Below are 27231 nucleotides of genomic sequence, written 5' to 3'. Positions count from 1 at the left end.
CTCTCTGCGATTGATAGGACGAGCCGGCGGAGGAATGCGCACAGAGAGACGGCGAATACCGGCTGGACCTATCAACTGCAGAGAGCACGCATGACGCTGTGCCTCTTACGCTGTTTGATTGGCCCTTCGGTTCATAACATCGGTCGCGCTCGGACCGAAGCTGAAACGAAGTATAGTTTCTTTTTTTCTTTTTGCGATAAAAAAAAAACACTTTACAGAGTGACACGCCTGCTGGGGCGGCCCAGATCAGATAAAAAATTTGTCATAATATTGTTTAGACATGCCAGGCGGTTGCTGACGTCATCTGCCTCCTCCGGGGTGTCGGGGTTTCGGTGGTGCATGATGTAGTACTGCAAGGCATCTGAAAGAAAAATGAACATCAATAATTAGGACCATGGCAGATTTATTTGCACCCACCTGTTCTAAAATGGTGTGGAACTAATGTCCCAAATAACAAATATTATAAACAGTATGAGAGGGAATATGGAAGGAAGTGCGTGCGAATCCTACATGTGGCGCCAGTCTTGCGGCAGTAACGCAAAGCGACGCCTAGGAGTGAAAGGACCCTGCTGTTAGCCCCTTCTTGCCTCCACAGTCTGTCGCCTGCTATGCAACTCGCAACCACTGCGGTAGAGGATCTCTGAAGCTGTAAGTACAGTGCGCCTCAAACTTAACGCCGCCACGGCATTTTCCCTTTCTGACAGTCTCTGCTGTGGCCGATTGAACTATCTGAAGAATGCTAGGGTTCCCGATTTCTATCCCATCCTGAGAAGGCATTCCAAATGTTTCGGTGACAAATGCAACATTAAGTAGCCGATACGAGGTCAATGTTTGGGATCCCAGTTGCGGCGTTAAGTTTGGGGTGCAGTGTACACTGGCGGCTGAATCATTAGCATAGCTGTGCCAAATAGGGTTGCTGAAAGGTTCAGTTTGATATGCATCCTATTATGGAAATGATCCTTTCCAACACTGAAATAGCCAATGTGAATGCAAATTGAGGGCTGCATATGTCAATTTGTTTTCCTCAGAGTTTCTACGCGCTTGCTGTTAAACATATTAAAGTACAGCTCACAATAACATTACTACATGTTTCTAGCCTAAAGTGAATTAATTATTCATTGCCTCGATACTGTAACTAGATTATCATCATTTGTTGTTTGCGAGGGCATCTTTTACAAATGAATACACTGCTAATTGGGCTTACCCTTTTCTAAAATGTGGAGTCGGGTGCAGTTGGTCACAATAGAGATTACCAGCGGGTGGAATTTTTCACAAGTCACTCACTGAGACCATTCAGACAAGCTATTAACAACATGAACAACAGTCTCCAAGAAAATAGCTTGAAGATTAATAAAGCTTACAAAGATGCTAATTCCAATCCTTCAAAATCATATAAACAGCAGGCCTTTGACCTCCTGCGTATATGATTTCTGCCCCGTACGTTCTAAGCGAACAGGTGCAAAACGCAAGGGGCATGGGGACAGCCAGATGCCAATAGAGGCTTTTCGTACCTATGTATTGTTTTGAGTAGGCAGTGCCACAAGTGTGAACAGCACATGCTCCGGCTGTGTCTCATTCTGCTCATAATAGCACATCTCACATTCCACTTGCATGTTATGCAGCTACTTTTAAAGTCTTATGCCAATGTGCTGATAATATTGATATCAATTCTTAGATATTGTGTTTCCTATTCCAAATCATGGTAATCAATATTTCAGATTTCTTCGTTGTACAATGCTTGCATTCAACAACATGCCAAACATTTTCATGTTTCCACCCTTTCTGAGCACAAATTTCTCAAGAAATTTGGGCTCAAGCATAAGAGAACTTGATAAAATAACATCACCATAGGCACCTTCAGATTAGAAGTCTAAATCTTGACAAGACAAACCAAACAATATTTTCACTCGAGAAAGTTGAAACTTACTTTTCACTGCTGCCACCTTCCTCGGTGTGAGGGCTTGCTTGGCCACCCCTCCACTCCTCACCAGCCGGCGGCTGACCTGCCCCGTGACACTGCGTTCTTGCAGCTGCTCAGCCGTCCAAAGGCACCGCATCACATCTTTCGTGAAGCGCCGGTCCGAAGGCAGCTTCATGAGGTGCCTCATCTTTTGCTCCGCTATGTAAACCTCGTCTCCGAGGTGGATCTGAGGAAAATGCGTACAAGAATAAAGGGTACATTCTACAATAGAACGTCATTGATATCTTCCGGGCTGCTATACTCATTAATGCCATGTCCCGTGCAACTCTCATGAGAATGACTGTACTGTCGAGACCAGTTATAACGAAGTCAACGGGAGTCGGAAATCACTTCGATATATTCGCTATTTTGTTATAACTAACGTCAGTTAACTAAGTGAAAAAGGGAATGGAAAATCGTGATCGCTCAACTGTAGCCGCTATTTTATTATAACCGGTCTCAACAGTACTAATTTCACGTTTGCAGTGTTCGCCTTCCCGGTGTTACGTCCAAAAATGACCACCCTCTTTCTTTGGCTTTGCTCATCTTGTTTTCATCTGTCTCTCTGTGCGGCGCCTTCCCCTGGCTGGGCATGACTTTAGACTTGAAAAGAGTTAAATCTTTTGCAGCAGTTCGTTTCACCTCCTTCTCTGGTGCATGCGTGCATTTCTGTTCTGCTCAGAATTCTTGGTTTTGCTAGTTTAATTTTTGGCGCAGTTCAGAGTTTGTGACCGCTGTCGAATATGGCGTTGCAGAACAGGAAGACTTTCGCTATCAAGACATTTGCGCACAAATACATCACCAAAGAATCTCAGTCATCCCAGTTGAAACTCGCACGTCGGCCGGGTTATAAACTTCCCGACAATAACGCAGCCATAGTCACAATGTTACGAGCAACCTGCTAAAAGGTAAACACTTCTGAAAGGTTAAATGGCTGCTGCTGTGATATGGCTGAGCAAGGGTCCAGCGGCACAGCAACCTGGGGGGCCCCGGGTACCAGGCGCCCCTGTTGCGTAGGGGCGTGCCACCTAAGTAATTTTACTGGTTGGTCGCGATTTCTTGAAGTGAAAAGGAGGGATGAAAGATATAAGGGTGCCGGATAGCCTAGCTACGCCACCGCCAGAGTCCCTTGCTCCCTACAAAACAGTACGATTGGTTTGCCAGTGCACTTAAAGGGGCCCTGCAATCATATTTAAGCGTCAACCTTTTTCGCGGTTTTTACGTCTCTTGAAAATCGGGCAAGCCAGCGGGCACGGAGAGAGTAACTAAATATCAGTGCATCGCATTTTAACCAGACGACGCGGAAACCTCCTCCACCGACGGGGGCGATCCGCGGTACCGAAAGTGCGCAAAATCTGACGTCCGTGGTCCTGGGCTTACTACTGGTCAGAGCCGCTAAAAGCTTCTTTTTAGTCGAAATACAAAATATAAGTGGCGCAAACCATTTCAATTATTTATAAAAGTAGCTTTTGCTCAGTATTTTAAATAAGAAAAGATATGAATGCAGTTTATAAAGTACGGAAACAAGAAATGGCCCGTCGACATACCCGCCACCAAGCGGTGGAAAAAGCGGCGCATACTAGAAAGAAGTAGTGGGATCAGGCGCCGACACAGAAATGTCCGAATGTATGCGGAGGCACTGCGGTCGTACCAACAGGAGGATCTAACCGGCTCCGAGCGTTCCGAAGGCGTTCGAAGAGCAGCTTTGTTTAGAGGTTTGGCCGTTTCGCGGTATGGCAATTCGAAGTGGCTTCCCTTCTGAACTGATCTTTACCCCGTGTTTGCTATCGTTTGTGGCCAATGAAGTGTCATGCCGAATTAGCGTTTAATCGCGCAGCAAAAGCAATGACAGCCGCTCTGGCTGCCCGCTGCATACAGCCTATCCAGAACATGCTTTAGTGGCGTCCTCCCGCGCCGTCGACAAGGAGTGTGGCAGCCGTGAGCGCTTGCGATGCCCACTACCCCTCCTCTAGTTCACGGCCACTCAAGCAACCAAGGACGTCATGAGGGAGGTTAATTTTTGCTTGTTTTTGTAATTTTAATTTTCCTATAACTTTTAAAATAAAGCGAACTTCGAGAAAAGAAAAGTTTCACTAAGTTACTACGTTCAGTGCGCTCAGGTTCGGTGCAAATTAAAAACCAGTAAAAAAGTGCTTGCAGGGCCCCTTTAAGACGCTTTCAAGGAGCGTTCTCATATTGCGCTATGATCAGCCAGCAGCTCCTAGATACAATTAATACCTGCACATCATGTGATAAGACATTACCTCCGGGAAACCACAAAAACACATGCTGGATACGAGTGCTGCGTTGGCGTTCGACTGCGACCAGAGCCCTCAGCGAGTGGACGGGAGTCCCAGCCAAACGCTGACGCAGCACTGTATACTATCAGCGCCCATGAGGGCCTCCCAGAGGCGACGTCAAGTGACGTGACGCACAGGCCTTATTTGTATCTAGAAGGTGTTGGGCCAGCTCCATACTATTTTTGAGGATTTGAACCTCTATTGGTGACGAGATGTTTTAGTGGCTCATGGGCGCTCTCCTGTGACGGCGCGGGTAGGATGCAAGCAGACGACGGGCTATGTAATAGCACGGAGTGGATACGTTAGTTTGCATCTATGCCAATTAAAATTTTATTTGTTAAACACATGTGTATGATGTTTTTGGGAGTGATCTTTCTAATCAATGATAGCACCTCAAAGTTGCTTTTGCTTATATTAAAACCCATTAAAATGGTCAGAAACAAGCGCGAGTTCCACACTACAGCTTGCGTAGCGTGCGTCAGGGCCATTCACAACCTCAGATTGTTTTTTTTTTTTTTCCCGGATTTGTGGAGGCTTTTGTAGAAAAGCTTTTGTATTCACCAGAGCAAATGACGTGGTATCATCTTAGCTGTGCATGTGCACAGTTGTGTTGCAAAGCGCCACACACCTGTTTTAGCTATATTAAGCTTGCCGATACCGACGCTTCTAACCAAGTGTGACTCAACACTTGCTGACAAGCAGTTGTCAGCAACGGACACCTAGCTCCTCCTGCATTGAATACGTGGCAAAGAAGTTTGCCACATCGCGACTTCTGCTCGAAAGAAGAGCAGATATTTGCGTAACTTATTAAATTGTCGGCCATGGCCCAGCAAATTCAGGCGATTGATTAATGTTTTATCAAATTTTCACTAATTGATTACAAATTTAATATCGCTCGCTGAGAAGTGCATCACGCATTACGCGCAATTCCTTGGGTCAGCAGAACTACATTCTGTGACCTCAGTATAAGCACAAACTTTGAACATGTACAAGATTCTTTGCACCGCCCCTTTAAAGGATACGCACGCTTTAACCAAAATTTAACCTCACTTACATTCCCCTGGAAGACTTCGTACAACGGTGGCAGATTGCGTGGGGCCCGAACTCCAGCGTTCATGTCTGGCTGATGTCCTGTCCATGAAACACAAAAAGACGAGGCACTCTTAAAATTGAGCAAGGACACTATTTGGCTTTGTTTTGAATCAGCTGCTTCGCTGATGATGTGAAATAGACACCTTAAAAGGTCATTCCAGTTTATTCTTGTTATTGAGGAAGCTATGCTGTTCTTTTAAGTGTAATTGAAAAAGGCTGGAAGTACCTAGGGTGCCTTCATGTGTGCTTCACATAGAGTAATGCCAACTGACTGTTTCCGTTTCCCACACCCTCTTCCACCGCCATTTTGTTCCTCTCATTGGGGAATTGTAGTAGCCCGTTTTCCTCCTCCACTACGGTATCCGTGAAGAAAACGCCGCAGAAATGCATGCGCGCCGCCAGCCTTGTCTGCATAGTTCAAGGTCTTGTGGCGGATTACGGAGCGCTATCCGGGTGCTTAGCGGGCTCCTAAGACGGTCTATTACAATTCCCCAATGTTTCCCCATGCGCCGGAAAGCGGCCTTTGTGTCCATCGGTCTTCCCATCTGAGGGGGAAATATTATTCCTCCCTCCGTGGGTTCCACAACGCTGCTACGAACTTGTGAGATAAGGTGCTTCTTTCCGGGGGGGTTATAAGCCCCACGGATTATCACCAAGAACCAAAATGGCTGTTGGTTTGTCGGCGAGCGGTATTACAAAAGGTGGCATCACCCTAGCAAAGTGCACATGAAGGCTCCCTAGAAGTACCAAACAAACAAGGTGATTGAAATCTGCTAAATGTAGGGGGTGATATGGCACAGTGGAAATAGGAGTCTGTGTTCCTGATTGCACTCATCTTCAAAATCTATTAACTTGAACCTCAAAGGTTAATTTCTACTGTACTTAAACCGTAAGGGCCGAAGTGCAAGCTGCACTCTCAGCCTGGCAGAAAGCCCTCCCCCAGTGTCCTTATCTATACTCTCTCTCTAACTCCTAGCCTAAAAAAAGCACTCTGGGAGTTAGTCTCTATGAATAGGAAACAATGAATGGGCCCATCAATGAAACTCCTATCCACTTGATGAAACACTCAACAATGTGCTTCCTCCCAACGTCAATGTGCAGGAAAAGTGAGGAAGAGCTGACAAAACATTAAAAGACACATGCAAAGGAAAAAAAAAATTTTTTTAAACAGCTTAGATGGAAAAAGGATGTCATTAAACAATTTTACAACCAAGAAAAAAAATTTTAAAGCTATTTTTACGGCGCTATAGGAATTCGTAGTTGGCGCCGGTGGGCGCCGCGGAAAAGTGTCCCTTGCTTATCACGTGACGGGCCCATATTTGTCACGTGGTGCTTGCGCTCTTTCGGATGCTTCCTATGGCCTCTAAAAGTAACTTATTCATCTTTGTTTGAAGTATAACAAAAAACTAAGATGAATAAGTAACTTTTAGAGCCCAAAGGAAACTCCTGAGAATGCGCAAGCCGACGTGATAGACCTGTGCGCCGGTCAGACGGCGGCGGCACCCCGAAGCAGACAAACTTTTGCGGCAGCGGCGGCGTGGAGAAACGCGTTGAAGCGGTGTTCCAACAACACTCACCGTGCGGCGGCGACGCACGGGCCACCACGTGACTAGCGGCGGCTCCCGCGAGCGCCAACTGCAAATTCGTATAGCGCCGTAAATATAGCTCTAAAAATATTTTTTCTTCGTTGTAAAATTGTTTTATGACAGCCTTTTTTCATCAAGCTGTCTAAAAAAAAAAAGTTTTTTTCCTTTGCATGTGTCCTTTAAAAAGACTAACTAAGCAAGTTTTGTAAATGCCTGCTGTAAGGAATCATGGGAACCAGTTCCACCATGCTTTAAAAGGGGACCTTTCCACAAGCTCACCCAAAGGTCATAATTGCAATATGACCCTTGATGGTTCTATTTACCTAGATTTTCAACCTCCTGAAGATGAGGGAGAAGAGGAGCCGCTGCTGGGGCGGGGGGTCGAGCCAAAGCTGGGGCTTCGATTGGTGCAGCAGCAAGTGGTGGGAATGGGGCTGGGGCAGCTTCTGGTGCAAATGGGGCTGGTACTGGGGCTGCTACTGGCCCAGCAACAAGCGGTGGCAGGGCCGGGGCTGCTAGTGGGTCTGGTGCTGGCACTGCTACTGACGCAGCATCAAGGGGTGGGAACGGGGCTGCAGCTGCTGCTGGGGAAAGCGGGGCTGGTGCTGGTGCTACTACTGGTGCAGCATCAAGTGGTGGGAACGGGGCTGGGGCCACTGGCGGGGTAGGTGGAGAAGCCAAAGCAGGAACTGCAACTGGAGCAGCAGCAAGTGTTGGAAACAAGGCTGCTTCTGGTGCCATTGCAAACATTGGCAATCTGGGTGGGAGTGCGACTGGCACTGGTGCTAGAGCAAAAGGGAGTGGTGGAGACCTCATATCTGTTACTTAGAATCAGATGAAGCAGTTCTTGCATTGTAGAGACCCTTCACTATATCTTTAAAAGGACAGAAAAGCTGTGAGCTACGGCATGCTTTGAGGTCATCCCCAATATGTTTTGCCTTGAATATGCAAATGTGGCTTTCCTATGGTCTTCCAACGATGTTATGAACCTTAGATTTACCTGAATGGGACGTCGAGGGTATCTGTGCGACATTGATGTTGGAAGCTTGAGAAGCTAAAAAAGTAGAAACAATTGGGAGAGTTGAGCATGCCGAATGGTTATACACAATCAAGAAGGCGTCTCTTTCATTCCTTGGGAAACAATTTTTGAACGGTGCATTAAAAGTAATGTTTCAAGCAAAAATTTACCTGCACTCATGAGGTGTTTACTCCCCGAAGGCTTTGTGCGGGCAACCTCTGAAAAATGTAAAAAGAAAAAATATTATCAAATAAATAGAACCCAAAGAATGGTATCAGCCAAGCATACCGATCTTCTCCAGTAGTGCGAGGCCCAGACGCCTACTGTAATCTTTTTCGTCCTTCAGGCGCTTGCGCAGCTGCGCAATCATGATGTCTTTCTGATGCAACTGTTCCGTCGAAGTGAGCTCCTCATCCGAGCTGTCGAAAGACTCAAACCTTTTCCTCTTGTTGTCTCTTGTGGCAGTTCCCTAAAACGAGTTATAGTCGATAATTGGTTCATGGCATGAGCATTACATATAGATTTTAGTGATGGACCAAACTTTTGCCCAATCAACGATGCGGCAAAGCCAAAGATCTTTTACACAGATAGGGCAATGCCGAATATCGCTGCGCTTTACAGAATCAACATAAATTCGGCAGAAAAGCTGGGTTGTCCAACTGTCAAGTTGATGTTTGAGGGGGCATCTTTTTGGCAGAAAGGTCTTAGGTGAATGTTAAAAACATTGTGATTGCTAAATAAATTGATAGCCTGCAGCAGGGGTTCTCAAACTGGGTTTCGCGAGCTGATCTCCTCGGTTCTGCAAACATCCAAATTGCACCCTCCTCCCTCCCCCTGCCCACAGACTGTCTTGCCTCGCACGCCTGCGAGCCTGGATCGTGCAAAGCGCCTTCACCTCTTTGTACTGACATTGCAATTGATATGGGGATATGTGAGAAGCGAAACAGGCAAGATCGCCTACGATTGTGCTTCTGTTCCTTCTCAGTCGGCAAAAATGGAGGGGGGTGGGGGTTCCGCTGCAAATTTTGAGGCTTGCTGAAGTCCCGTGGGAAAAAAAAGTTTGAGAACCCCTGGTCTAGAGTATAATTGCATCAGTAGTCACGATACAAGTGCTTTTGGTTTCAATTTGGAGACGTTATCAGTGCAAGCCTGCACATGTACAGAAAGCACTCTCGTTCTCTCTACGCGTCGCAGTCCCCCGTGTGCCCCGGACACAGCAGTTGAGCCTCCAGCAGAAAATATAACAATATTATAGTGATCATGGCAAGTTTTTTTCACTCAACACCAACTTCACATGCGAGTGTGCGTCCTACATTCTCAATACCTTGTCTCTAATCTGTAAAATGCCAATTTGTGTTTAGGATGTGAAAGTTTATACTTCATCTCACAAGTTGTCTTCAACCCTGGCAAAGGCATGGGTGCAAGTGTGTGGTTTCTTAAAGTGCCTTGTAGGCGCGACTGCTCATGCAAAGTATAAACATCCTGCCAAGCTACGCTTTCGCAAGTGTGCCTTTGCAAGCACTGAGGCCGACTTGTGAGATGAAGTATAGGAAGATGGGAAGAATCAGGAGTTTCAGATGTGTAATGCAGAGTATGCAAGTTCCGTTTAGTTTTGGAGAGATGTGCAACCCTAAACATTTGTCGCAATCGCACCGATGTCTGCCCAATTTTGGTTGAGTTTTGCTCCGGCAGTTGGGCATCTGCCGAACTTTGCCAAATTCGTACTTTGGCAGATCCAGTCCATCACTAATACATTGTCACTTTCTAAAAGTAAAAAAAAAAAATCGATATTTTCTTAAAATGACTTTTACCTTCGATTCTTTTTCCCTTTCGTTGAAACTTTTATATATTTTTTCCTGGGCAATTTGATGTGCTTGAAGTTTCCTTGCCTTTTGTGCTTTTGAAGACATCTGAGAGCCGCCCTGAGGGGAAATTTTAGCGTATTATATCACAGTGCTGTTTCTGAAGAGGCAGAAGAAACAAAAGTTCAGTTAAACTAGCAGAAATTACTGAAGAATGTGAACAGCCCCTTTTACATAAGTTGCGTTATCTAGCAGTGGCCTTTCCCAACTACATGCAGGCGGTTTGGCTAGCCACTGTAAGCCACCTCTGGTACAGCCAGCACGGAATGAAACCCGAATGCCGGAACGCGCGGCCATTGACACAGGCTGCTCCACCTGCAGGGCCCCTGAGAACTAATAAAAATGCGCCGGGGGCGGGTCCTACTAAGATATGCTCTACCCTCATGCGGCGCGTCTGAGACTTCCGCCTCTCGCCAGTGGCGCGCTGTAAACACCGTAACTCGGGGTGCTTTCATGTCGCCGCACTGTCGCCAGATCGACACCTGCGGCTTCCGCGCGGCGCGAGAACATCGATGCTAAAAGCAGCTGCAAGCTGATTGCGCGCACGCCAGCAGAGCACGTCCATGGTGTCTTTTCCTCCTGGCGTGCAGTTTTTATAGTTTGTAATACCTCTCATAATTTTATTGTTAGCCATACTTATAGCAAAACAGCGCGACATATGAGACAGAACAAGCTGCGACACATAACGAGTGCTGACACCCAACTGAAGGTTGCTACTACAAATATTTAGTATATAATATATGAGCACATCCATACGTCCATTCCCAGAGCTCGTCTATTAACCTCTCATATTCTTCAGGATTGTATGCCTCGCTCCAAATGCCATAATGCAGGTCTACCAACTCGTACACTCAGCAAACATTTTCCTTAATTCCTTGAGCCTTGAACAATTCGTCACTCTGTTCAGATTTTGGTCCGATCTGTCCAGCGCTCCCATTAATTATCACTTTGTGTATAGCAAGGGCGAAAAGAAAAGTTGAAACATTTAGTGCACAGAAGACCCGTAGTGCTTGACGACGTGTCACCGGAACTATGCAGAGGCTCCAGTCAACAACTTGCCGCACGCGGTTTCTGAGAAATAGTGAAACATCATAGGTGCGAAATAAAATTTGTCACTGGCACGGCCATACTCTTAGTTTTCATGCGGCAGTGCGACGACACAAAAGCAACCTGAGTGACGGCGCTCACAGCGCGCCGCCGGCGAAACGTAGAAGCCCCAGACGCGCCGTGCGAGGGTCGAGCACGTCTTTGTAGGATCCGCACCCCGGCGCATTTTCACTAGGTCTCAGGAGCCCTCCAGGTGGAGCAGCCTGTGTTGATGGCCACACGTTCCGGCATACAGGTTTCATTCCATGCTGACTGTACATCGACAGTGATTCAAGCATTTGTGTTCATGCTGCTAACGAGGTAGAGGGGCGTAAGCGTGAAACACATTTATGACGAAACCGTCCGATCCGACGTCCGATCAGGCAATAAGACGGTCGGAGGTGAGGGTTTTCAACGCTCTCCGGTGCTACGAAAACCCTCATCCCCGAAGGTCATTCGGGCAGTCCGCACGTCGGATCGGACGGTTTCGTCGTACATGTGTTTCGCGCTTTAGAGCAATAAACTGGTATTCCGTTCACCCGGCAAAAGTGACCCCCCACTTGGCTGCCATCATGTTGTATGATTTTGAGAAGACACGTGACCGTACCAAATCCTGAAGCTTTTACACAAAACCAAGCAGATTTCTTTTGCAATCTCTAAAAAATATGATAAACTATTTTTTTAATACGTTAGTCGCAGAGATCAGTGTCTAGCTATGATAAAAACCCAAAATACAGCACCGCAGCTGACGGCATCTAGCGGAGGCATTGGGAAGCTCCTCAATTTTTCGTCGTAAAAGCACATGTTGGACTCAGAACGAACTAAGCATAACTTATCTCGTCGGTACCGTTATTAAAGATCAATAAGCAATTATTTGTGCACGGTACTTTGTTAAAATCTAGACAAAAAAGTATTAGGTCACGTGTTAGTGGTAAAAAAAAGCGTGACATGGCATGGCCAATCAGGGGTCACTTTCAGCTGCCAGCTTATCGCTCTAACCGCTTATTCACACTGGAAGCGGATCCGTGTTCGCAACCGCTTTGCTAACGTGGATCCGCTTCCAGTGTGAATGAGTGGTAAGGCCCTCTACCTCATTGGTGCTGCTGCTCTGTTGTTACTGAGAAGAATCCTTTTCACTGTTTCATTGCAGTTTATGAAAGAGTTAACTTGGGTTTGTTCATAATTCTAGTCAGGAGGCAAACAGAAGATTTGGGTTTTAGTAAGGGACTATAGGTGGCACTGAGGTCTATTTAAATGTCTACTGGGAATGCCTAGCTATGCTAGGCATTCCCAGTAGATGGCATATGGAAATTAACTAGATGCTAGATGGCATATGGAAATTAACTTAATTAAAACATGGGCTTACCTTCTGCATGGAGGTGTTAACGTTTGGAAGGCCGTCCAGTATTCTGGGTATGGCAGCCCTAGCCTTCTGCATTTTCCGCACCAGCAGCTCCACAGTTGCTGCAACGATTTCAAGGAAGTTAAGAGAGCATTAATTGCTTTTGGAAAATGCTACAAGCTGGGTCCATATCACATGAGCGAATGACATTTTAGCGAACGGCGACATTTGAGCGAATCAACGTTTTAGCGAATAACGGGGGCGCGCGTTAACCCCTCCGCCGTGCTGCGGTTTACGCCGCTTCGCGAGTCTGCGGCGGCTCAATACAAAAATGTGAACCCATTTGGCCCACCCGAAAACGCCGCTTCGCGGCGTCCGACTATTCGCTGAAGTGTCATTCGGTGGGGCGTTCGCTAAAACGTCATTCGATCAAGTGAGTGCCTCCCTGGTCTTTCCTTCAATCAAGCTCGCTCGCGCCCAGCTTCACGTGGTACAGTACGTAGCTTGAACAAAGACCTCCCGAACCGGCGATTTTTCAACGGAGCTCCCTAACATAAGGTTTATATGTCAGTAAAATACATACCTCCCAGCATCTCCACCGTACCTTCGTAGAATCCTTCGTCTTCCCCCTTTTCGGATACCCGAAAAGCTTCGTACTTGGTCTTTGGGTTGAAGTCTTGGTCGTCACTAGGACTAAACCTTCGGATTAGGGACGCAGGTAATATTAGGCGTCCACCATCCGAATACTTTACATACGCAAACATTGTTTGTCCTGTCGCGTTCTCAGATACGGTCACTGCGAACAACACGGCACCTCAATCACAAGATAATAGACGAACGATCCAGGGTTCCAGATAAAAATTGAATCGAGCTGCGGCTGGTCTCTGTGTCCGCAGAACGACGGTTGCAGCGTGGTTGCGGCGTTTTGTTATGGATTTGTGCTTTGTCGCTCAGTGTTGCCAGATGGAACAAATTGAAGTCAGTAGATGGACGCCAAAGAATCAGCAAATACTATTATATATATATATATATATATATATATTATTTCTGACTGCTCCTAATAAATAATTTAACATAATAAATAATATACTATTCAGCACACATAAGTTTGTTTTTTGCTTGCTGTATGTTTTTTTTTTCTTGTTTTCTTTTTTCGATTTAATTCGCATTGTTTAGCGGTCAAGTGCTGCAGAAAGCGAAATGGTTATCCTTAGTACACTCCCACGCAGTATTATAGACCGTTTTACTGAAAAAGGGCGAGAGAAAAGGAGAAATGCCTACCAAATACTTTACTAGGGAGTCCTTTCAAATACAATAGCCTCGGTGCAGACAGGTTTTCTGGGCTTGGCGATGGCCACCCGGCCATCTATCGTCGGGGAGGTCTCGGCTGTCGATGATATTGATGTTCTACATACCAAATTCATTGTTGTGGCAATGCGCGAGGCACGTGCCGCGCGCCACTTCTAAGAATAACATGGCATCTCAACTCTAGCTCAATGGTGCGCTAAATACTTTGTTGCGCTGTGCCGCCATGATCTTCCCAAGGATCGCACGTTTCACGTGCTTCGTGCATCGACGCACCTTGCGCTACTTTTGAAACATGAAGGGGGGATCGGTGGCCGAGTGGTCTAGCGCACACCAGCTCGGAGCACGTGGAGCGAAAGCTCGCGCTGCAGAACCCAGGGATCCTGGGTTCGAGCCCCACCCCTGCCCGTTTCGATCTGGATGAGCATCGTACCGGCGTGCGGTCGTGTATCACTAGTGCGTGATGCACGTTAAAGACCCCAGGCTAGCGGATGCACCGCACTGGCTAAATTGCTCATCTACAGCTGGGAGACTCGTCGCCCCTGTGAGGCAGACCAAGTTCTAGGCTGTATAAACACACACACAACCCAATTTTTTTGAAACATGAAGGGGCTTTAGGTGGAATCGGAGACGACACCGCCGCGGCCGCCGCGAACATCCACGTACACTTGCGCGTGTACTGACGCGGACCTCCACTCCGTCAGGGCTGGGTTCGGCGCTGTAGGCGTTCTGTCTAATGCAAATGAGCAGAGTGGAATGTTTCACCTTATGATGTACCGCAGTAAAGGCTGCAAGCGCGAGCTCTTTGTTCTAGGGCACATCTCGGCGGCACAAGCTCTCATGCGTTAAGAGCAGCTCCCAACGCTATGAGCTCGAGCTTCTAGCCTTCTCTACGGTACAACATAAGGTGAAACGGAGTAAGTATTTGGGCCTACCATCGCTTTCACCTTGCTGGTTGTGTAGAAAGAGTGGAAGTCCCGGATGAGAGGCTTGGCCGGTGTTGGGTGTAGGTATTGGTCGAACTTCGTTCGCGCATTCTTCTGTGTTTTAAACTGGCAAACTCAATTAGAGCCACGGGCTTCGATGGCGACAGTCCCCCGGTCATCGGCACACCATTGCTCGGTCATAGGGTGCACGAATAACGAACGAAAGCGTCGAATCAAATACTGTCCGAGGACCTATGTAGCTTGCATGTGATCCGCCAAGGCGAGAACCGGTTTTCACATGACCGCGGTATCCGGCGGCAATGGAATGCGTCCGTAAACCGAAAAGACGTTTCCTCAACACCATCCTCTCAACTGTGCTCGGAAGATCTCTGAATGGAGCGCGTACCGAACGCTGTACCGCCGGTGAACATGGCCTGTACCACCGATGAACGCTCGCACGGTGCGTGGAGTTTTCCCGTGATAATCGCTCTTTCAGCCTGTAAAATTTTGTAACTGAATTTATCTTAATAGTTTGCAGTGGTGCCTGACTCGATTTTATGATCTACTTAGTTGAAGGCTCATTTCCGCCACCGGATGAGGCTGGAAATCGTTGAAAAGTTAGTTTTATCGGTTTTCCTGAATCGCGGTCTCCTGTGCGATACCAGAGAGCCGGCAAAAGCGCGCTCATTGGAGGCCGCCGGTGGGATGTTTCCGTTGATTGGGAGCTTTAAAGCGCTGGATAGTTGCTGCAGGGTTCTCGTGTGTTGCGATGTGCGTTTTCGAGCCCGTGTGCTGTGCATGTTTCTTTGCTCGAGTCATGGCATCCGCCAATGCGGCGACGGGGGGGAACAGCGGCAGCGAACGCGCCAGCGATAGAAATTGGAGGTGAGTACTCAAAATATTGCATCAAATAGTAGAATATAATTCGTGACTGCTTTGAAGCTTTCTGCGGTTCGACATAAGTAGATCTAGAACGTCTTCGTCGTTCAGAAGGAAATAAAAGAACACAGACACGCAAGATAAAAGCAGCAGCGCAGCAAAACGATCTGTAGCAGCTCCGGGTGTTTACAAAAGTTATTTGAGGTTCCCGCATCGTGTGTCGCTTGTTGATTACTAAAAACAGCTACGTTGAAATAGGCACATTGCAAGCGAAAAATGATAAATGGTTCATCCTTTCCAGTCATGCGGAAAGCGATGGAGCTTAAAAACATTGCAGCCGCACATGCCTTGCCGGATCCCATGCAAGCTACATAGGTCCTCGGACAGTATTCGACGCTTTCTGTCGTTATTCCTGCACCCTTTCACCCAGCAATGCTGTCCCGATGAGCGCGGAACTGTCGCCATCGAAGACCATTGCTCTAATTAAATTTGGGAGTTTGAAACGAAGAAAAAAGCGCGAACGAAGTTCGGGCACTGCATACGCCCAACACCGGCCAAGCCTCTTATCTGGGACTTTCACTCTTTCTACACAACCAGCAAGGGGAAAGCGCCGGCAGCCCTTTCTCATTTTCTCTTGCTCTCGAAATGGCGCTATCCACGATAAAATCCGTGTAATGGCTTGTGTAGATGCTAGTTTCGGTTTTAGACCTTGTTAGTTTCGGCATCCACGATAACTGAAAATGCGTTTTGCAACGTAAATATTACGCAAAAAAAATATTTTCTACGAAAATTTATTTTACAAAATATCTGACCCGTTCTGGCAGTAAAACAAAACAAAAATCTTTTTAGCGTCCCAGTTTTTTTTAGTTTTTTATTATTTTTAAATGCCACAAAGGCCCGAAAAGCTATCTCCCGGAATTAGCTCATGAGGTTATCCCGGCTTATTCAGTCACAAAAACATTTCCCCGTTAAAATAGCACGCAGCTAGTGCGGGGGAATGGGGGACTGCGACGAGGGGAATTTTCCTACCCTGCAGAGACCTACCTGAGAGTGAAACCGAAACAAATAAGAGTTGTATACATAGCTAATCCGCAAATCCAAGCCGTCCAAGCTTCCTTTTGGCGCCAACGCGCCAAGGCAGCACTAGGAACTACACTGGAATTCTTGTTTGCGCATTAGAGGGTTCCTTTGGCCATGGAACGCTCCCTGGGTGGCAGTCCGGCCAAGCGACGTAAGCGGCGTAAGATTTACTTGACCGAGGGTGAGCCATTTGTGGTTCCTCGAAGAACACTGCATTACCAAAAGAATGCTGGTGATCAAGACGCGCTCGCCCCTGTACCTCAAGAGGCGCTCGCCTCTGTACCTCAAGACGCGCTCGCCGTTGTACCTCAAGCCGCTCAGACTCCGGCATCCGCTTACGGTAATGCTGATAACGATGTCATTGATATCAGCCGCTCAGAACAATCAAAATCAGGCGCGGATGCCGAGCGCGAGCGCCCGCAATCTGTACATTCCAGCGACGAGGAAAGCTCCGATGTGGACGACCACGTCAGAAACGATGTTGAGGTAGAGATACTTAGCCAGTCCGACGAAGATGATGCTGACGAGATTAACGAAGATGACGCTGTACCAGAAGGGCTCCTGCTCGAACAGCTTATGTCGGGCTGTTTCCATCAGTTTGGGACAGAAAAGCTGCCCCATTCTCCGACAACAAAAGCTGGTGCCATCGCAATGATAATGGCTCACGTCGTGTCCCAGAAGATGACGTGGTCAAATCTCGATTCCTTGCTCGTTCTGATCAACAACCTGTTTGGCCAGCAAGTCGTGCCGCCAAGCAAATATGCTTTCCGAAAGCTTTGGAAGGCGGAGACTGAAAGCTTGGTTCGTCGCTACTACCTCTGTGAAGGTTGTGGAAATGTTCTAGATGACACAGAAACTTCAGCCAGCTGCCCAGTGTGCCAACAAGCAATAGACTTAGCGGTGCTAAAAGAGAAGGGTTCATACTTTGTGATGCTCGACATGGCAAAGCAACTGAGCTTCGTAATTGAAAAGACCAAGGAGTCCCTCCACGACAACCTCTCAAAACTTGCAATCGATCGGGATGCCCCGGCAAGTGCAGAAGTCACTGACATCACTTCAGGCAAAGCTTATGCCACGTTGCGCGAAAAAGTTGGGATGGGGGACAGCGATTTGTCGCTAACCTTCAACACCGATGGCAGTCCTCTCTTTGAGTCATCAAAGACCTCTGTTTGGACAATCCAGTTTACCGTAAACGAACTCCCACCAAGCCTCCGCTTCAAACACGCCACACTGGCAGGACTTTGGTTTGGGAAGAGCCACCCGAATATGACAGTTTTCCTGAGCAAGTTTGTTGACGAGATGAAAGGCTTGAGGCCTGTGATGTGGGAGCATGGCTCACTGGTGCACACAACAAGAGCCTACATTCTCTGCTGTTGTGTCGACGCCCCTGCAAGAGCAGCAGTGCAGAACATGGTTCTCTTCAACGGTTCGTTTGGATGCCCTTGGTGCCTCATAAGTGGAGAACATCTAGAAGGTATCTACCCATCATTTGGCTTGTTGCTATGCTATCAGCGCAATTCACGCTTTATGTGGTATGCACTGTTCCTTGCCACAGGGGGCACGTGTGCAAGCTTCTTAGTTGTACAGTCGGGGACAAAAGTCCCAGGACATGCGAGCCGCGGCTGAAACGCATTGCTCTGCCATCTGCCGGCGGGTCGCCTGGTTTCGAGATCACACAAAAGCGCATGCGCGTCCTACTCTGCCTGCAAACATGTGTGTTTTCCCGCTCTTGTGCGGCACTGCGCCTAACTCGGAATCGGACGCATGATACCGCCTCAGAGATAGCGCTGGCGGCTGATGAGCATCTGCTACACATTTTGAAACTGGAGATACCGCCTGCGGCGTTGCGCCGCATTTCGCCGTGTCAGCGCACCTTGCTTTATAACCAGTTCAGCTTATTGCTCAGTTGAGCTGCCGTGACTTCTTGCTATATAGGTGCCATGTCAGTAAGCGCCATCTCCGAGGCGGTACCACGCGTCCGATTCCGAGTTAGGCGCCGCGCCACAGAAGAGCGGGAAAGCGCACATGTTGGCAGGCAGAGTAGGACGCGCATGCGCTTTTCTGTGATCTCGAAACCAGGCAACCCGCCGGCAGATGGCAGAGCAATGCGTTTCAGTCGCAGCTCGCACGTCCTGGAGACTTTTATCCCCGACTGTACATTACTACATTGATATTGTTAATTTTATTGCAATACATTTAAATGGCATACAAATTGTATCCTATTTATGCCGCTCATTTGTTTGTTTACCCTTCGGATGCACCCAGAGTCTTTTGTTTACTTAGTATCCCAACCATTGATGGTGCGTGCTTGGTTGCTTTGTCACTAAGCACTTCAGAGGTTCCTGTTTATTTGTGGGCCCCCCTTTTATTGTGTTTATTTTTCGAAGGCGTGAGATAACATTGAAGTGCATGAACGATGCATGTTGTTGCACTGTTTACTGTGAGGGACAAAATTTTCGCAAGAACCTAATTTCTGCTAATTTCATACATTGACTCAGATTTGCAACAAACAGCTAGGTCTCGCAAACAATTTCAGCAAAATGTCAACACTATGAAAGCTACAGTGAGATTTTTTAGTCTTGCAAAAATTAGCACCCCAAATAATTCCAAAACTTCAACTTTGGCCAGATAATAAAATTAAATACAGGGTGTCACAAAAATAGAAATTTACTGGGTATTGTTTACCGCAAAAATAAACTAGTCATCGTTGAACGCTGATTTTCCACCCAAAAGTAGAGCTAGAGGTCACAACCAGATGCTAAAGTTTCAGCTTGATCCGATACCTTATTCAAAAGTTATAAGGGATTTTCTGAAAATTTCAATGATAAAATGGAGCTCATTTTTGCCCGTTTTCAGATTCTGGTGCCATAGAGCCCCATGTATTCAAAAACTTCGTCGGCTTCCATTTCCCTATTGAACTTTTCAGAAACTCATAACTTTTGAATAAGGTATCAGATCGGGCTGAAACTTTGGCATCTGGTTGTGACCTCTAGTGCTACCTTTGGGTGAAGAATAAGCGTTTGGCGATGACTAGTTTATTTTTACGGTAAAAAAAACCCTGTAAATTTTTTTTTGTGATGCCCTGTATGAAGTTTGTTAAAAATAACTTGTTTACAGTGCTTAGGAATGACTGAAGAACAAAATACTGCAAACAACTTATTTTTCGCAGGCTCAATATTTTGTGAATCTGACCAAAGCTGGAATACTTGAATTATTCGCGGGTCGTAATTTTCGCAATCTGAAAGGATCTCACTATAGCTTTTGAGGTGTTGTCTTTTATTTCCGAATTGTATGCGGGACCTATTTTTCGCAAATTGTACCGGATTCGCGAGAAATCAAGTAGTTTATAGTAATGAATTGGTTTCATCTAGAAGTGCCTCGTAGCCAGTCAGATATTAGGGATGGCAGACAGATTGTTCATTATCATCACTCCCGCTTTCACATAAATGTCCAGCCTTCTGCCTGTTCATGTCATAGTGGGAAGTGACAACTGAGTACTGAATGCTGCACCCCGTTGAACGTTAAACTGACAAAACTGCAAAAGCTGCATGCTTGCTGAACTTATTAATTTCCTGCTTTACATGAGCACACCTCACTTTTTGCTTGTGAAAATGCTCAGTGACCATGATTAAGTGGCACAAGTATGACGGTGGACTGGGCCAACAAGTATATATAGTTTCAACATGGCTGTCAACAGCACAAAATGGATAGTACAAGGTGCTGGGGAGGTGGGAAAGGCTCACTCGGCACAGTTATGAACAAGCTTCACAGGTGCAGCCCTATGGCTTGTGAATGTTATGCTTTTCTCAGCCCGCTGAATACTGCTTTCTAACAGTTCGGTTCCCATACTTTTATTCACAGGGAGCATGCGCTATGTGTCTGCGGAACCACCGGCTCCTAGAACGTCGGAGATGGTGGCTCGAGATATGCAGCTTGCTTTGAGAATGGGGACCACCATAAACGGAATCAAGGGTCCTTCTCCACTGATGAATCTACCAGGTGTGCCCCTTGCTTTCTCAAACAGCATTAGTATCAAACGGTCGAAACAAACCGGGCGCCTAAGGAACGGATAGTAATGGCACGAATTGTTGACGTGAAGGTTTTGCTTTTGTTTTGATAAAAGTCCAGGAGCTTTGATTGGTAAGAAATTGTACTCTAATCATTGTTACTTTCTGACATTAAAAACTGCTTTGGCATTATCAGTGTACTCTTCATGTTACAATGGTCAGTTGCTGTTTACAAAAGAAAGTGCACAGCACAAGCTTAATTTCTGTCGGTCTGATAGTAGGTACTATGACAGCCTACTGGGATGCACCGTGAATTGATTTCTATTTCAAGTTTGCTAGCTAGCCACTTCTTCCATAACAGCCATTAGCTAAGCTGAGTGTGTCAAGAAGGCACATGCCTAGACCCTGCTAGACTTTGGATAAGTACCTGTTCGAGCACCTTCAGTAACGCTACGAACATAGGAGGCAAGATGAATAACTTTGAGGGGTTCAGGCAGCAAGAGTCCGGACACTTGCTGCCTGAATTGAGTATGCAACAGTCGTACGATACTGACCTGAATGCCATTTAAAGCGGTAGGTACACTGTTATTACCTGTGTGCTTGGGATTATGAAACTTGTGATCTATATCAGCTTCATAGTCTTGTTATAGTTACAGATTTAATATTTTCGGTGTTTATTCTTGTTCAAAATCGGTAGCATGCATTTATCATTATCCATTTTCTTTAACTAAATTTTGTTTTAATTGATAATTATTTCAAAAACCTTCAGGTTTTGTGGCATTTTCGGTCCTTTTCTTCTCGAAATGTGAGTGTTCCCACATATTTCATTGGGAGCAGCACAGACAAAGAATATTTAAAGATGAAGAGACTAATTATGGCAAAAATTAACTAAGTATTCATTATGGCTTCAGGGTCTTGAAGGACAGTCAAATATGCATGCCGACGTTTCCGAAATTCAGTGATTGTCAAAAAGAAGTTCCCTCATTCTTTCCGGTTGCAACGAAACTATTTGTTTTTAGTCTTTCACGCCATAATGCCCCGTCCTGATGACTCCACACACTTTGGTTTCATTAAACCGGTCAAACAGAGCAACAGCACCACAGCAATCAGGTTTTAGGAGCACTAGCTCACACGTGACAAGGTCAGATATTCCTTCTGCTCGTTTAAATCTGTTATGATGGGGCTTTAATAAAATGGTGAAGGGTCCTATCCTTATATTTTAAGCTTTTTAAAAAAAGCTAAAAATGCTCCTTCCCTATGTCAGGAGGATGGAGTCGCAGAGGGAGCATAAGGCTAATTTTGAAAATGGTAATTTTTCGATTTGTATTGAACTCCTAAATTGAAAGTTAGTGAGCATATATTGGCATTTATCGGTAAATACTGAGGACTCCAAACCCTAGTTATAGTCTCTGTAGTTGCAACAGTGAGAGACATGTGGAGGAAAACTGGGAGAAAACTACAGGAAAGGACGAAGGACGGACATGTACGAATGTGTATTTATTTTTTCAGTTAATTAACCAACATACTTGACATTCCCAATCAAAAGAGACATGTAATATTTACTTTCAGGGTTTGATCTCGTGGCTGGTGTGTGCGTCGAGTACATCCATTCTGTACTCCAAGGAGCAGCGAGGCAGTTCACGGAGGTGCAGTTTGGTTCATCAAACTCTCAGAAGCCGTTCTACATAGGTATGTGCCAAGAACCGCTTTTAGTGACAAGTTTAGCGATTTATGGACTGGAGAGGAGGAAGGGAACAAAGGGTGCAGTGAAGAGGAGGAACCTACTCCGCTACATCCTTCTTCCTGCTTCCTCTTCCTGAAGCTCGTATCAATCAGTACATTGGAACCAATTGGGAAAACTGATTTCAAGTTCTCAATTGAAGAAAAACATTTGAATCCAATTGTAGAACTCTAACTGTTAGGTGCCAATTGAATCAAATTGTCTTTTTACTATTTTTTTTTCATCTGATAAGTTGCTCATGGTAATGTGCACAACCAGAGGTAGTGCCTAACTAAACATTTATTTAACCCCTTTTGCACGACAGTCATATCATCTGCAGTCTTGAGATAGATTGGTAAATTCCAATGAGTAAAATAGTTTTGAGTTGGCTTTTATAAATATAACCAGTTTGGAAAACTTCTTTAATCTTACATTAGAAGAGATATGCATTATGCTATTCATAATGGTGATGACAATGTCTGCTAAAGTCCTACTGTCACATTTCTATTAAATGCGAACCATTTCTGAGCGAATTCTTCTCACTCTGGGCTTCCGTCGGTCACTGGGTCGGCTCGCCGTATACGAAAGGCGTCACAGGAAAGTATTAACTGAGTACCACTCACGTAACCTGATCACATAACATTAAAACATGTAATGCAACCTTGCATGATTAAGTGGCACATGACCACATGCCTTTACATGATTGTTGCAGAACAAATAAGATTCTGGCAATAGTAGAGTTATACTATAGGTAATATAAAAAAGAAAAAGTGAAGGCCAGTTATGGCGGCTGAAACTTGGCGCTCTCTGAAAGCGTCTATTACATAGCAGGAGCAGCAGCATGTCATGGTAGACAACCGTTTCTGCTATTTGCCAGCTTTTGGCAACAAAGACAATGAAAAAACTATTTTAGGCAGCACGGTTGGCCCTTTTTAGTTACCAAAAACTGTATTGACCGAACACTAACTTGTTTTTCGTTCTAACTTATCCAAAAAAATGCCTGGCCAACGCTATTTTATGGGAATCGAGAGGCGATTGTTGAAAGATCACAGCTACAGGCACAAATTGTGAAACTGTAGTTGAGATTAGAATTGCTGGCAACAAACGGACATGTTTTTCCACACACCCGGAGTTGGCGAATGAAGCAAGCAGGCAGGAAGCTTTCAGTGAATATTTATTATTATTATCATAGCGACAGTCTCTCTATTAGTTCCTATTTATGAGCGATGTCAGCTTTGCTGAACACCACCGCAAAATGTATGACGATATATAGTCTGCGCTTATTTTTACAGTAAAGATAGGAATTGAAAACAGAAGATCGCTTTAATCAAGAGACCCTTTAGGCCTAGTCTTACCACCAGTAAGTGACGAGCAGTCTGATAAAAAGAAAAACAGCGGAAAAAACGTATCATATTTTTGTTTGTGAATTTATGAATGTCGTCCCGCTGAAATCCTCAAACAGTCGAACACACAAATGCTCTGTAAAAACAAATTTCTATGTTATCTCGTGAATCACAGTAAACAAACAAAAAACATGGCAGCATGTTTTTCATGCAGTTATCCAAGTAAGAGAAGTATACTTAATGCATTCTACCACCTTTAATTCTTAAAGGATCACCCTCCTGTGTGGCTCGAGTCAACAGCCGCCTCCTCGCGATCAAGCCCCCTCACTGTGTGACAAGACTACCTCGGTCACTGAATGAGCGCAGCTTCTGGAAAGCATCAGAATGGAGACACTGGCTGTTGTTTTATGCTCTGCCATGTCTCGAAGACATCCTCCCTCTTGAGTACTGGAAGCACCTCTCGAAGCTTTCAGAAGCAATCCACATGTTGCTACGTGAGACCATCACACCCCATGACATCAAGCGTGCAGGTAAGCTTGAAACTTTTTTTTCCTTCCTGCCATGTAATGATACCTTCAAAGGCATAAAGGGTCAGGGTTCCTCAAATGGGAGCTTTGCTGCCAATTCAAACATTTAAAAATAGCGTTTATGCTGAAAGACTGCATGCAGTTTGTTTTGTATAAAGTTTCAGTATCATCTGTGGGACTAAACCAAAGCTGTTTTGCACCTTAACATGTCTGCCATCTTGTACCGTGCTGTGACACCGGACTTGGCCGCAGAGCATAGCTGTCAGTGTTATGGAGCATGCAAAAAGTTTGTGTTCGTCCCTCCTGTGGCACAAATGGGAGTATATGCATATGCTACACTACAGATAGCTCATTGGTGACATTCTAAATTGCGAAATTCGAGAAAACTTGCTGTTTGCCAATAACCTGTCAGCATCGCCAATGAGGGAATGACTAGCTGCGCCCCCTACCTGCAGGAACATGGAATCCTTTGCCGCTCCAGAGGTGCAATGGTGCAAACACATTTCTTTTTCTCATGTTGTAAACAGCTCCAGTTTAACATTTCTAGAACTCGACGTGCCTGGAAGTGACTAGGAGTATATATTTCCTGACACCTATACTCTATAATGTTGGCTGGCCTAACTCTCCGTTCAATGCTCCTGACTAACGACTTGAATTCACATGAATGTTCTAGAGAAGCATCCTTGAAAAAGCAGGGGGGGTCGGGCGAAATGCTTTGGCGGCTGAACCTAACCTTAGCCTCCCGTACCACCGAACAGATTCAATACTTAAAGGAAGATACCACCGCTGGCTTCTTGTTGCTGCTGGGAAAGACCTGTGAACGAATGTGGATAACCCTTGGCGGCTTTTCGATACAAGCTGCCAAGGTATCCACATTAGATAAAGGATAAAGACCGCATTAAAAAGCGGGAAGTTACAAAGTTCAAGTGGGAACGATTGGCTGGCAGAGGGATATGAACTCCTATGATACGATGCCATCATTGAATTCTCGACCTGTCACCAACTATATAGCACACATCAGAACTTTGCACCATGGGCCAACCTACTCTCCCGATGTGCCCTTAATTCTCTGAGCACTCGAGCACCCTACTGGAAACTGCATCACCAATAGAGTCCCCCTCTCCTAATCAAACTCAATAGCTTCTTCAGGCGCGGTGAGACGTGTTAACTTTTGCAGGAAATTTTAGATCCATTCAGCATGTCCCCTTCCTGCCTAACACAAAATCAAACTCTTGTAGTGTGTGCAGGGTAATGAATAGAGCCTGAAAACGGTGTACTGTATTTTCCGGACTATAAGTCACACCCCTGTATAAGTTGCACATGCTTATCTTGAGCCGTTTTCGTGGAAAAGTTGGTATATAATATAGGTCGCACCTTTGTATAAACCTCTTTGCACGATTCACGCGATGAGCTTTTCATTTATGCGCATTGGTATTGCAAAATCGAGGTTGCGCACAATCGGCTAGATCGCACATACCATTGGACGCTTCTATATCTTAAGGTAACAGCGCAAGGTCAATCACACAAAACGATACACAGAAGGACAAACACACGTGCTGACTTATAGCTCTTTTGTATTCTGCTACTTTGTTCTCTTCATTGGGTTGACTCCAAATCTCCATGACCAGCAAAATAGCACGAATACAGGAAACACTTCTAAATATGTTTCTCGGACAACTTTGGTGTTTCGCCTCGCGAGAAATGCCCATAGCCAACGCTGTCTGGCGCAGCAGTTGAGTGTTTCGCAGCAAAATGGGAAGGTAGCCGACTTTATTCCAACAAACACATGCCGAGCGAACGGAAGTTTTTTGTGTTAGACACTCGTGAACCAAGCTTTGGACCACTAGGCCTAGCCTAGGTCAAGTGCTGGAGACGACGCGAGCATTGATGGACAGGCAGATAGATAAATCTTTACATACTTCTTTCGGTATCTCTAAAAGATTTACTAGCCACAATCTTTCCTTTCACATGTAGCAACACGGCTGGAGCATGGCAGAAAAAAAACTGTTCATCAAATGGAAACTAAGAAAGACGCAAGAAAATATTCTGCAATGCATGCATACAAGGCCACTTACCTTTCAGTGTTACTGGACTGAAGTAAAAGAATAGAGTCATGGCTGAATTAGGCAACGTCGATCACGTGCCGTAAAAGCTTTGTTCTCGACGCTCTCGCCTATCCACATTGAGCCGCTTCGGGGAAATCACAAAAATTTCTCGCTTTCAGTTATGAAAAGTTTAGAAGTGGGTAAACAAGTGCGGCGACAGCAGTGCCTCCTGGAAGGGACAACACCACCTATGGCTACATAGTTCCGGTGCTCTACAAAAGATGGCAAGCGGTGCAAAAAAAAAATGGCGTCTCACCATGAATGAAAAAATAGAAAGCATATAAGTTGCATTGTTCTCTAAGATGCACCAATAAAAATGTTTGAAAGAAACCGCGACTTATACACTAGAAAATATGGTAACATGTAAAAGTGAAAGTTGGAATAAACTTGCTTCTTAAATACCTCCTCTAAAAGAATAGACACATAATTTTTCAAGGTTTGACACTCTTAATGTATAGCAATTTCACTTGGACATCTAGCTACTTTTGTATTACTAATTATGTGGATAGTATTTCTGGTAATTTGTCTTGGAGCTAGGCTCATTATTAGATTCTCATCTAAAGATATGCAAATGCTTATTCTTTCATTTTTCAGAAGAGCTGCTCCACGACTTCGTTGGTCGCTGCGAGGGCCTCTACGGCGTGGCGTCCCTGACCTTTAACGTCCACCAGCTTCTTCATCTACCGGACTCTGTTCGTCAGCTGGGACCGTTATGGGCTCAATCAGCCTTTGTGTTCGAGGGAGGAAATGGAAAGCTTGTAAAGCTAGTCTCCGCAGCCAAGGGGCTTCCAGACCAGATTGTTGAACGCGTCGTGATGTCGCAGCAGCTTGAGTGCGTACTAGCAAACCATGACCTTGCAATCACTGCCAGCGAGCGAAGTGTGTGTGAAAGTTTTCTAAATTTTTCACATATTCAGAATGCCCAGTACATTGATGAGGTGTGTCTGTTGGGACAGGAAGGAGTCACCACTCTGACCACTGTTGAGAAGCGCTCGCTGGAAGAAAAGGGTGTGAGCGTTGGCGTGGCTGGCGAGTTTCAGCGCTTTGCATACAAGGGGCAGATCTTTCACAGCATGGCATATACAAGGGCTGC

General features: G+C 45.7%; 1 protein-coding gene across 1 annotated transcript; it reads right to left on the bottom strand.

Moving 5' to 3' along the window:
• Positions 1-206: 206 nt before the first annotated feature.
• Positions 207-12473, bottom strand: LOC115330580 (translation initiation factor IF-2-like). Its single transcript, XM_040222730.2, has 9 exons — positions 12271-12473; positions 9768-9878; positions 8245-8425; positions 8127-8174; positions 7939-7992; positions 7262-7633; positions 5315-5391; positions 1928-2147; positions 207-361 (listed from the first exon to the last, which is right to left on the bottom strand). The coding sequence occupies exons 1-9, from the start codon at positions 12340-12342 to the stop codon at positions 213-215; spliced, it is 1284 nt and encodes a 427-aa protein (XP_040078664.1). The 5' UTR covers positions 12343-12473; the 3' UTR covers positions 207-212.
• Between the last annotated feature and the right edge of the window lie 14758 nt (positions 12474-27231).

The sequence above is a fragment of the Ixodes scapularis genome, unplaced genomic scaffold (assembly GCF_016920785.2).
Source record: "Ixodes scapularis isolate PalLabHiFi unplaced genomic scaffold, ASM1692078v2 PGA_scaffold2__306_contigs__length_199485367, whole genome shotgun sequence".
NCBI classification, from domain to species: Eukaryota; Metazoa; Arthropoda; class Arachnida; order Ixodida; family Ixodidae; genus Ixodes; species Ixodes scapularis.
The sequence above is the reverse complement of the archived record's forward strand: the minus strand, read 5'-3'. Positions and strand labels throughout refer to the sequence as shown.